The following is a 12,718-nucleotide window of genomic DNA, read 5'->3' as shown; positions in this document are numbered from 1 at the left end:
ATGTTAGTTTAGTGTGGCCGCTCATGTTAAGTTTAGGGTGGCTGCACATGTTAAGTTTAGGGTGGCCGCTCATGTTAGTTTAGTGTGGCCGCTCATGTTAAGTTTAGGGTGGCCGCTCATGTTAAGTTTAGGCTGGCCGCTCATGTTAGTTTAGTGTGGCCGCTCATGTTAAGTTTAGGCTGGCCGCTCATGTTAAGTTTAGACTGGCCGCTCATGTTAAGTTTAGGCTGGCCGCTCATGTTAAGTTTAGACTGGCCGCTCATGTTAAGTTAGCGTGGCTGCACATGTTAAGTTTAGAGTGACCGCTCATGTTAAGTTTAGTGTGGCCGCTCATGTTAAGTTTAGGCTGGCCGCTCATGTTAAGTTTAGACTGGCCGCTCATGTTAAGTTAGTGTGGCTGCACATGTTAAGTTTAGACTGGCCGCTCATGTTAAGTTAGGGTGGCTGCACATGTTAAGTTTAGAGTGACCGCTCATGTTAAGTTAGCGTGGCTGCACATGTTAAGTTTAGGCTGGCTGCTCATGTTAAGTTTAGGCTGGCTGCTCATGTTAAGTTAGTGTGGCTGCACATGTTAAGTTTAGTGTGGCTGCACATGTTAAGTTTAGGCTGGCTGCTCATGTTAAGTTAGTGTGGCTGCACATGTTAAGTTTAGTGTGGCTGCACATGTTAAGTTTAGGCTGGCTGCTCATGTTAAGTTAGTGTGGCTGCACATGTTAAGTTTAGACTGGCCGCTCATGTTAAGTTTAGGCTGGCTGCTCATGTTAAGTTAGTGTGGCTGCACATGTTAAGTTTAGACTGGCCGCTCATGTTAAGTTTAGGCTGGCTGCTCATGTTAAGTTTAGAGTGGCTGCACATGTTAAGTTTAGGGTGCCGCTCATGTTAAGTTTAGGGTGGCCGCTCATGTTAAGTTTAGGCTGGCTGCCTAACCACCCGTAGGTCTAACTTCAAGTCTAGGGGGGGACGTGCTTTTGCGGTCGCAGCCCCTGACCTCTGGAACAGCATCCCCATGTCCATTAAATCTGCCCCCTCCATCGAGTCTTTTAAATCAAAACTCACCTGGCCTTCCCTGACTCACTTTGACTCTTGCCGTACTTGTTGACATGTTGTTCTGTTTTTCCTTTGTCTATCCGTTGATTGTTTTTTTTCTGTTTATTTTATACTTTTCTTTGTTCTTAGCCTAGCTATGTGAAGCACTTTGGTTGACAAGCGTCATGTTTAACCGTGCTATATAAATACATTTGATTGATTGATTGATTGATTGCTCATGTTAAGTTTAGGCTGGCCGCGTGTGCTCTTCAGTGTCTGATGTAGTTTCTCTGCGCACCTCTAGGTGTGATTGGAGCAGAGCAACAGGATCTCTTGTCGACTGGTGCAGAGGAATGGCCTCAGGTGTGAACAGCCAGGCTCCTGTTTGCACGAGGAAGGCACTGTGCGGCCATGTAGACCGTTTCAATGGCCTTTTTTAACAGGCTCTGTAAAAATACCGCTACGAACTTTAACACAAATACACCGAATGTTTGTCCGACAGCCTAAGTCGCACATGCATTACGTGTCATTGGTGTTGATCCGGACCATTAGGCCCGGCGCTTTCTGCTGGAGCCCCCTCATTAAGTCTGAAGTGCTACACCTGCCAAGGGCCAGGAGGCTTACGTTAATTCATGTGCTCAGTGTAGTTGTAAAGTTGTTTCTTTTGAAGTACATTGTTTACAGCTTGTTATTATGTTTTCTTTTTTTGTGGCCATCTTGGTCTATATGATCACTTATGATGTTTATTTGTCTTGTAAATACATCTGTATGTAAGACACAAAAATAAAAAATATCAATCAATCAATCAAATGTAAAGCTGGTGATGGCTGGGAGGATGCGATCCTCTCTGCGTCGGCCCCCATACTGGATTCGCCATCAGCTCTATTTTCAATCTTTCAAAATGTTCTTATGTACCCCAGTTGCTATTGCATGTACTTATTTGTGTTTCATTACACGTATATGTACATACTTACCAACTGTTTCACCTGTTTTATAGCAACACTACTATCACCAACATCTAAGAAGGGAGACCCCCCCTTGAGCGGCCCTTCTAAGGTTCCTCCTGCCTGTGGTGCTTTTTTCCTATTGCTAGGTTTTTTGTGAGTTTTTCCTTACCTTCGCGTGGGGTATGTCTGGGAGTGTTGCATTCATTTATTTTACATTTGATTTTGGATTTCATGGTGTTTTTGTTTTGTTCTCGATTTATTGTGATGTTTCTTCTCGACTTGTTTGAAGAAGACGTGTCCGGGCCCATGGGGACATTAACGTGTGTTGTTGGGCCTTACAAATACATTTGATTTGATTTGATTTACAGCTTGTTATTATGTTTTATTTTCTTTTCTTTTTTTGTGGCCATCTTGGTCTATATGATCACTTACTGTTTATGTGTCTTGTAAAGCCCATATGGGCTGGGCATTCATCTGTATGTAAGACATAAATATCAATCAATCAATCAAATGTAAAGCTGAAGCCACATTGTTGCCACACCACTTTATTTAATGGTCTGTGTGCGGCTGCCTGGAGTTCAGTCACGTGAGCTGCTCAAGGCCTGAATTCAAGCTTGAGTTCTACGTCGCTCCTCACATCCACTGAAGCACCGAGCGGCATGCTGCTGCTCAGGTCAAGGTTCACTTGACTTTTTAACCCTTTCGGTTAACCGTCTGTAGTGTGGCAGTGAAAGGGTTAACCTTCTGTAGTGTGGCATTGAAAGGGTTAACCTTCTGTAGTGTGGTAGTGAAAGGGTTAACATTGTGTAGTGTGGCCGTGAAAGGGTTAACCCTTTGCCGTGTGGCAGTGAAAGGGTCAACCTTCTGTATTGTCGCAGTGAAAGGGTTAACCCGTTGGTAGTGTGGTAGTGTAGTGTTAAGATGCAAAATGTGTGCAATGATAGTAACCGCCCCCCGTTCTCACATGCTCCCAGCCACCTACACACACGACGTGCATCGCTTTTATATATATATATCGATGTGACCGTGGCTTGAATAAACATGTGGCTTCAGCAGGGAGCACTACAGTAAGTACTGAGGAGGAAGCCAAGTCAATATGGAGAGTTTAGGATCAGAGTCGGTTGTAAAATGTCATGCGGTGATGTGCTGCTTGTGTTTCAGTCGTCTTTGTTTAGAAACACAAGATAGGGTGCAGGAAGTACATTCGCTATTTGATTCACTTAAAGCAAACAGTGGAAAAAGGAAAAGCCATGGAAATGGATTGTAAGCTAAATGTGTCTCTCTCTGTGCGTGCGTGCGTTGCGTGCGTTGCGTGCCTGTCTGTGCGTGCCTGTCTGTGCGTGCGTGTGTGTGTGTGCGTGTGTGTCTGGAGGGAGGTGTACCTGTATTCATGGTGAAGAGCACTTCTTACTGATCTATTGTAGATGGACACACTTTCCTGCAAATGACAAAAACAACATTTTAGGTAAGATCAGACATTATAAAAACAAAAACAAATGCATGTATACAAAAAGGCCAAAATACAAGTTTGATTGATTCCACTTCTGAAAAAAACAAACGTGTTTTCCATTCACTGCTTTCATGTGTGCAGTGAGTGATGTGTTGTTAAAAGGAAATACAATTGTATTAGCGGACAGTAGCTTAAATAACAAGGCATTGAAAATCTGATCTCATGTACGCTACAGAATACATTTTAAGGTTCTCCTGTTCGTTTTTAAAGCCCTTAATGGTCAGCCCCCCTCCTATATCTCACCAGGTCCCTCAGGTCAGCCGATCAGAGGCTCCTCGCAGTCCAGAGGTCTAACTTTAAGATCAGGGGGGGCCGTGCCTTTGCTGTCGCAGCCCCTGAACTGTGGAACCTCCATTAGGCTTGCCCCCTCGACAGATGCCTTCAAGTCTAGACTCATTAGCATTTCCCGTTTCACACTGACTCATGCCCTGTTTGCTTGCTTGTGTGTCCTCCCGTAAAACTGAGATGTGATTGTATATGTTGTCTAGATGTATCTATGTGTATCTACCCTCTGTACAGCACTTTGGTTGACATGTGTCATGTTTAAATGTGCTCTATAAATAAATCTGATTGATTGATTGATCTAATGCTGCTTAGTTGAAGGAGCAAGAACCTACTTCAACTATTGTCAAAAGCCATTCAATGCTGTTTGACATGAAAAGAAGCCAGTGCCACAGAGAGAGTTCCTAATGCATCCGTTCCCATAAGACCTGAAGAGATGTGGACTGTATACAGTACATGGTTGTGGCAGAGCTGAGAGCAACAGTCCAGGCATGAAGTAATTGGTTTACCTGCAGAGAGCTTGGCTTCTAACCGACAGACTAATCCACATCAATTACAGCACTATACGTGTCCCTCCTCGTATCTCAAGAAAACACACATCATTCCTATGTATTTGCTCTAGAGAGGAGAAGTCCCTGCCCTTTCGCTAGACCACCGTGGGGACCCCTAGTTCGGAATAAAACATGTGCTGTAGGCAATGATGGTGAGAAACTTATTTTTGATCCCGTTCTAATTGTGCCATGAATTACACATAATGACATTTGTCAATTTAAAAGTGTTCATTTCTAGCTACCTAACATTATGTGAATAGAATCATCAATAGTGATAGCTAACTTGCGAGTCGATCAACTTTCTTGAAGAATCATCTCTTAAATTGGCAAACGTGTAAATGTGTGTAATTCAAGGCACAACTCAAAGGGGATCAACAGGTGATTTGTCCCTCATTGACCACCGTACATATTATGTTCAGAAATAGGCTCCTGTGGTGGTTAGGAGGGCTGGGTACCGCCACTGATTTCACGAATCGATTTGATTTGATTCACAAGGTCCTGAATCTAATTGATTTCCGATTAAATTAAATTCAATGCTATAAAATGTTAATGGTTCAAGGAACCATGTAACATGTTGCATTGTTAAAAATATCAATGTTTACATTAAGAATTGACTCTCAAGCAGTTAAATGAATGTACTTTTTATTGGAACATTGGGCCTCATGCATGAAGCGATATATAAGAACAGATTTCGTTCTTAACTAGCATTTCCTCTTACTTTGTTCTTACCTGGGATTCAGTAAAGTTTTCTTATTGTTGCTTTTTTCTCAGGCAAGAACTAATTATAAGAGTGGTCGAGAGCACTCTTACCGAAATAAGAAATTCTTACCCCAAAAAATCATTACAAAAAAAAGCCTACCATTGGTTAATTGCCCCCAAATACGACTTTAAAAATACAGAACTTTTCAATAATAATAATAATAATAATAATTATTATAACTTATTGCGTGCGTTCTGTCTGAAATGGATTATATATTGCTGTTAGAACAGTTATGCTCTGGCCGCCCAGGCCATTGATTGATTGAAGATTTTATTAACAGATTGCAGAATGGGTACAATACAGTACAGCTCAATACACACAATTGTTAAGGGGAGGCAGACCAGAGAAAGACTTTCATCTTGTTTACATCAGGGTCCCCCATTTTCAATTCATAATGACATTTATGACATACACAACATACAGATATACAGATATATATCATGACATTTATGACATGACATACATATATGCAGTACTGTATACGTAGCATAGAACGCATATTTAGAGATCGTCTATATCAGTGGTTCCCAAACTTCTGTTTTATGCGGACCACTAGATTGTTATCAAGAACATTTGCGGACCACCTCGTATGCAAACAGTAAAACATAAATAAATAAACAACTGACTTAAACCCAGTAATACACAAGACCCTCTTCTTGGACCAAGTAGGTTTCGTCGATAATCCAATGTACAGTTACCCCCACCCGCCTACCCATCCCCCCCGACCCCACACCCACCCAACCACCTCCAATGTACAGTCCCCCCCCCCCCCCCCACCCCACCACACTTGGAGCACGCACTGTACTATGCGCACTGCCAGTCATCAGGCTATAATATGCAGAGATATTCAGACTCTAGATCTATTTGCAGAGCCAGATGAGTGGCAACCTGTACGATTGGCTCTTGACAACGCACAGTCGTTCAGTATTGACAAAGCCTACAGTACTTTGCTGGAACGATTCATTTTGCACTACAGAAGGTTAACCCTTTCACTACCACACTACAGAAGGTTAACCCTTTCAATACCACACTACAGAACGTTAACCCTTTCACTACCACACTACAGAAGGTTAACCCTTTCACTACCACACTACAGAAGGTTAACCCTTTCACTACCACACTACAGAAGGTTAACCTTTCACTACCACACTACAGAAGGTTAACCCTTTCACTACCACACTACAGAAGGTTAACACGGTGCACTAACAAAACAAACTGCCGACAGGCCAAATAGGAACGTGTGTTTTACACAGAAGTAGGCGCAGCCGCAGAAAAAAGTAGCAGGATGTGCCAGAAAAGTATATACATCACACCACATTGTTGCTTCATTCCCTAACCTCTTGTTACATCATGAGGTACTTTACTTTATTTGTTTATTTGGATGGGAGAATGCAAAATGAATGAACACAGTGGAGTGTAAAAATTGCCGGATTTAGCACGAGACTAATTTCCATCCGTTGTCCCCAGACATAAAAACAGGACACATAAAAACTGTAAGAAATGTACAAATACATAAAAACAGGACACATAAAAACAGTAAACATTTTACAAATACATAGCAGCAATACACAAAAATACTAGTGGCTAGAGATATGTCACATGACTGGTTGGTCTTCAGCATTTGTTTGAGTTGCCCTCTAAGTAGCAAGGGTGGGGCTTTCCCTTAGGGAAATGGGGAGACTGTTCCATGTTTGACTGCCTTTTATGGACAGGACGTTTTGGCCAAACGTGGTCAGTCTACGTTGGACCATGCAGTCACCTCTGGTGTTTGACCTGGTGCAGAGTCCAGTGTTTCTTTTTTTGTATATGAATTCCTGTACAGGAGAGGGAGCTAGTCCATATGGGCATTTGTAGATAAAACAAGCGCTTTTTAAGACTTTGACATTTTCAAAGCTCAAGATGTTGTTCCAGAATATTGCAATGGTGGTGCCAATGGTTTTCTAGCAAATACCTTGATTGCTCTATGAAAAAAGCTGTTCAATGGGTTTCATGACAGTGGTCAGGTAGGCCTACATCATCTGCTGATGTAATGGTACAGGACTGACAACAATCTGTGGACTGGCCTGAACTACTGTACATAGCTAGACATGTGACAGAGTTAATAGATCGGTTCTGGGGGACTGTTGTACCCACTCAAATGTTCCCAGTGCTACGGTAAGACTTGTTGTGATATCGATATGGATGGTACTATAGACTGCTGGAAAATCCAAAGGCAAATGGTAACTGTTTTAACCCTTTCACTACCACACCACAGACGGTTAACCGTCTGTAGTGTGGTAGTGAAAGTAGAGATGTTCCGATACCATTTTTTCCTTTCCGATCCGATTCCGATACCTAAGCTTTGGGTATCGGCCGATACCGATACTTATCCGATACCAGTGCATACATAAATTAAAAATAAAATAAAAAATATTATATACATTTTTTATAAATATAATTTTTTTTTTTAACAAATACTGTTTTATATATACTGTTTTTTAGTAATAACTAGAAAGTAATGGTATTTATTCAACAACAGGTGATTGTATAGATTTGTATTAGTATCATTAATCAATGAGTATGGGGCTTCAGCACTGCAGATATACCCTACTCCAATGATCCACACGGACATTATACGTTGCTGCACTCGCTACCCACTGGCTCTGCAGATATACCCTACTCAGTCTGTCTACAAGGCTCCGTTGAAGTAGCAGAGGATCTGTTGTGATTTTTGCACAATAAATATTCAACATTCTCTTTTGAGACTCCGCCTCAGACTCTTATCATTTGGCACTAAAAGCTAAACATTGTCGCCGATATGGCTGTCCGCAACATGTCATTAATTGTGTACGCGACGTGCAATTGTGCAATGACGACGTTACCATTAGCTAGCATGAGCTACCGGTATATGGGAAGACCATAGAAGACTGTAACGTTACTGGTGACATTGTGATTTAACTTGGAATACTCCTTTGCCAACTTGCTGTACTTTGCTTGCAGGTCTGCAGCCATTATTGCTGGATTATATGAATAGCCCCAACTTTAGCCAAGGTAATGTTAAAGCTAGCTTTCGGTTAGCTGTTCAATGCTAATAACACCAGCCACCAAGCGAACCCATGAGCTCCCAGTCAACACCGCTCTGTCGGGACGATGACATTTAAGAAAGTATCTGCTGTTAAAATGACAAATGGCATTGACACTTTAATCGATTAAGCACACGTTTGTTTTATAATGCTTACTCAACAGACCACAGTGTTGTTGATAAATTACGTCATATGGTATCGGAGCGCAGCATTAGAGGGTACTCGCCGATACCGATACCAGCATTTTAGCCAGTATCGGCGGCTTTTCCGATACTGGTATCGGTATCGGAACAACTCTAAGTGAAAGGGTTAACATTCTGTAGTGTGGTAGTGAAAGGGTTAACCTTCTGTAGTGTGGTAGTGAAAGGGTTAACATGCTGTAGTGTGGTAGTGAAAGGGTTAACATTCTGTAGTGTGGTAGTGAAAGCCAAGGGTTAACCTTCTATAGTGTGGTAGTGAAAGGGTTAACCTTCGGTAGTGTGGTAGTGAAAGGTTGATCGTCTGTAGTAGGGATGCACCGATATGAAAATTTGCCACCGATACCGATACCGATTGTTCAACTAACACAATCGGCCGATACTGATACCGATATTTGTGGCAAACATTTTTTTTTTTAAATATTTTTTAAATATTAAATTTTTTTGTAATATTTTTTATTTTTTTTATGAAACTACTGGTCTACCTGCTGGGCTGCAGCGAGGTACTATTGTCTCAACCAATGACATTTTGATTGACAGTCGATTCTGCCAATTACGTCACACACCGCTTGCACCCGCCTCTGCTGTTTAGCTTAGCCGACGTTTAGCTTTTAGCTCCGCAGGATTACTTAAATGAGGCATAATGATTTTACTGCAACTAATGTTATAATAAAGCCTTTCTGATTGAAAACGTTATTAACAGATTGCAGAATGGGTAAAACTCAGGGCTCTGTGAGCAACGGAAGGAACTGAGCTAGTATGAATGCTTGCTACGTTCGGGTAAATAATATGCTGATGTTATGAACGTGTAACACTAACTATATAATGTTAATGCCACAAAACGAATGCCTTGTTAATCATAAGTAGTAACTTTGATGCAGTAGTGTGTGTGTGTGTGGGCCGGGGGCGGCGTTGTGCAGGTAGGTCGCGAGTGAACTTTTTTTTGTCTTGACGCTACACAAATTGATGGATATTTATCGGCTACTGCCATCGGCACATTCGAGCTTATCGGCCGATAGGCCGATTGCAGTCAACAAGGCACTTATCGGCCGATACCGATACCCGACCGATACATCGGTGCACCCCTAGTCTGTAGTGTGGTAGTGAAAGGGTTAACCTTCTGTAGTGTGATTGTGAAAGGGTTAACCTTCTGTATCGTCGCAGTGAAAGGGTTAACCCTTTGGTAGTGAAAGGGTTAATTGTGCCACTGTCACATTGGTGCGAGTGTGCACATGAGCATGTCCATGGTGCATGTGTGTGTGTGTGTGTGTGCGTGTGTGTCAGCATGGGACTCAGTGTGCATGATAGATACTACAGCGGCTGCAGCAGGGAGCCATACGTGTCTGGTATGTAGATAACTGCAACATTCATAAGGCTAACCTTGCCTCACACGCCACGCCGCCCCGCTGGGAGGTCTATATACGATACACAGCCGCCTCAAATGTTAATCATGTGGTTCGGTCTTTAAGAGCCCTCTGCTAATTACGTTGACACATTGATGACCGAGATCAGGTTTAATAACTGACCCAGGACATTATCAGGTACTTGATAAGTTGACATCAGGTTCGTTAGGGGTGGTCGAGCATCAACGTATTAAAATAGTTTCAGGAGCCTAATAAACTGATAAACCATGTCTGGTAAACCCTACAAATCTAGGGGGGGGAAATCCATTGACCTCTAAAGGTTACGTTAAAGGGTTAAATAGTTATGCTGACTCCTCTGATTGCATCCTCTTGAAGTTGGCAGGCTTCAAATTTGAAAGTACATTATCTAGATTCTTCATCCATTTTTGCCATGTAGTAGAGTAAAAAAGTACAATATTTCCTTTGAAATGTAGAGGAGTAAAACGACAAAGTTCCCTAAAATGAAAAGTCACGTAAAGTCCAAGTACCTCAAAATGTGACTTAACCCTTTCACTACCACACTAGAGACGGTTAACCGTCTGTAGTGCGGTAGGGCTGGGCGATATATATCGAGTATACTCGATGTATCGTGGCTTGTTCTACATGAGATGTAGTAAATGACTATATCGTGAACATCGAGTAAATGTTGTCACGTCACAGTTAGCCGCTGCAGCTGAGATGAGACTTGCTTTAGCGCAGCGCCCTCCTCTCATTTCATTATAGACACAGACCTGCACGGACCTTCAATGATGAGCAATTGTCATTTCATTAGACACAGACCAGCTCGAACCTTCAATGACATGCAATTGAATTTAATTGACGTGTCCAACTGGCTAACGTTAGCCACTAGCTAACGTTAGCTGCTAAGCTAACGCTAAACTAACGAACGTTCTAACGTGACTCCGCGACACCAGTTCCATTAGTGAGGAAAGGGGGGGGGGGGTTGACGAGGCTTGACAACAGAGGTTCAAAGATAACTTCACATTTATTGGCAATTAGTTTCTTTAAATCGCTTTATGCAGCTTCCTCCAGGTTCCAACTGTGTTGACAAAATGCCATCCTGGTGTGACATCATCAACTACGGCAACTTAGGACGCTCAAACTCAAACCTAATACATCACGCTCTCTCGCTCTCTCGCTCTCTCTCTCTCTCTCTCTCTCTCTCTCTCTCTCTCTCTCTCTCTCTCTCTCTCTCTACGTTCAATGATTTAAAGTGGCCAAACGTTACAATATAAATACTAACTGGATAGTTGATGATAAACATTTAATTTCATTATCTGAAATATTATAAAATCATTAAGCCATTATCTCTTTATGTGTGATTATTATTGTCTCACAGTAGTGTGTATATAAAGTGTGTGTGTGTTTTTAGTTAAAGTGGATAGAAAACACAGTACTGTACAAAAGTCTTAAGCACCCAAGAGTTTTTAATAAAAAACAATTTTATATAAATTGTCTTACAGTAGATTATTTAATGTTTAATAAAAATATTAATTAATTATTTTTGAAAGCATCTTCATGATTTAATGCAATATGTTGCAGGGACTATTATAATCATCATATTGGCGTGACTGTATGCATCAAAGGGTTAAATCAAGCATTTTTTTATTTTATTTTATTTTTTATCTTTTTCCCCCTCCTTTTTCCTCCGTTTTTCTCCCATCCCAATGTTAGTCGTTATGCCAATTCCCAATCCCCTTCCTGGTCGCTGCGCACCTACCCCCTACGGTCGGACTGGGAGAGTGGAGGCTATCATATGCTTCCTCCGACACATGTGTAGCCAATCAACCGCTTCTTTTCACCTGGCAGCGCGGACTCTCACTGAGAGAGTGTAACGTGTGGAAGGATCACACTACCCCCCTTAGATCCTTTCCTCGCTGAGCAGGCGCCCCGACCGAACTGTAGGAGTCGCTGTTTACAACGACCAAGACCCACCCACCAGCTTTCCCACCCCTAACACTGCCAATTGTGTTAGTATGAACGACCAGCCAAGCTGGTAGCAATGCCGAGAGCTGGGCTCGAACCCAGCATCTCCTGCACTAGTGGCGAGCGCCTTGCCCACTGCGCCACTTAGCCGCTCCTAAATCAAGCATTTTTAAGTGCTTTAGAGGAAATGTCAAAATCGCGATATATTGTGTATCGTGATATAGCCAAAAAACATCGCGGCATCCTTTAGAGGCCATATCGCCCAGCCCTGGACCCTCTGCAATTTGCATATCGCCCCAACAGGTCCACGGAGGACGCCATAGCCCATGTGCTGCACACAGCAGCATCACACCTGGACAAGAGGCAGGGGAACTATGTGAGAATGCTGATCATCGACTACAGCTCAGCATTCAATACCATGGTCCCCTCCAAACTCATAGCCAAGCTCAGGGACCTGGGCTTGAACTATGACCTCTGCCAGTGGGTCTTGGACTTCCTGACGGGCAAACCCCAGGTGGTAAGAGCAGGCAACTGCACCTCCTCATCCATCACGCTCAACATAGGGGCCCCCCAGGGCTGTGTTCTGAGCCCCCTCCTCTACTCCCTGTACACACATGACTGCGTAGCACAGCGGAACAACAACACCAGGGAGCGAAATTAACTTTTTGACTCACCGGCCAGTGGCGGGTAGATGGGAAGAGTCTACCCGCCAAGCATATTTCTTACCTGCCAAAAAATTTTTGATTAAAAAAAATATATATATATATTTTATATAAACATTTTTTTTTAAATAAAATATATATTATATAATCATACTTGTAGTTGTATTATCTGCGAGACATCGCCACCACGCAATGAGTCAAAATGCTTGCTATCTGCAAACAGCTCCACTGTCTGTGTGTATACTTGAGTAGCCTCCAGCTCCAGCAAGGATTATCCGGCCCTGCAGCTAGACCCTATATTCAGCTAGACCAGGGCTATTCAACTGGCGGCCCGCGGGCCAGATCCGGCCCGCGGGATAATTCTGACCGGCCCGCCAAAGATTACATGATAA

At 42.6% G+C, this 12,718-nt stretch overlaps 1 protein-coding gene across 1 annotated transcript in view; it reads right to left on the bottom strand.

Annotated features, from left to right (window-relative positions):
• The window catches only part of sorbs2a (sorbin and SH3 domain containing 2a), a 141,173-nt gene that overhangs the window by 84,278 nt on the left and 44,177 nt on the right, over positions 1-12,718 (bottom strand). The window contains 1 exon segment of the mRNA XM_084318405.1: positions 3,356-3,411. Coding sequence (XP_084174531.1) covers positions 3,356-3,365 — 10 coding nt within the window. The 5' untranslated portion in view covers positions 3,366-3,411.

Source organism: Notolepis coatsorum (assembly GCF_963971535.1).
Source record: "Notolepis coatsorum genome assembly, chromosome: 7".
Taxonomy (NCBI): Eukaryota; Metazoa; Chordata; class Actinopteri; order Aulopiformes; family Paralepididae; genus Notolepis; species Notolepis coatsorum.
This window is presented reverse-complemented; position numbering and strand designations above follow the sequence as displayed.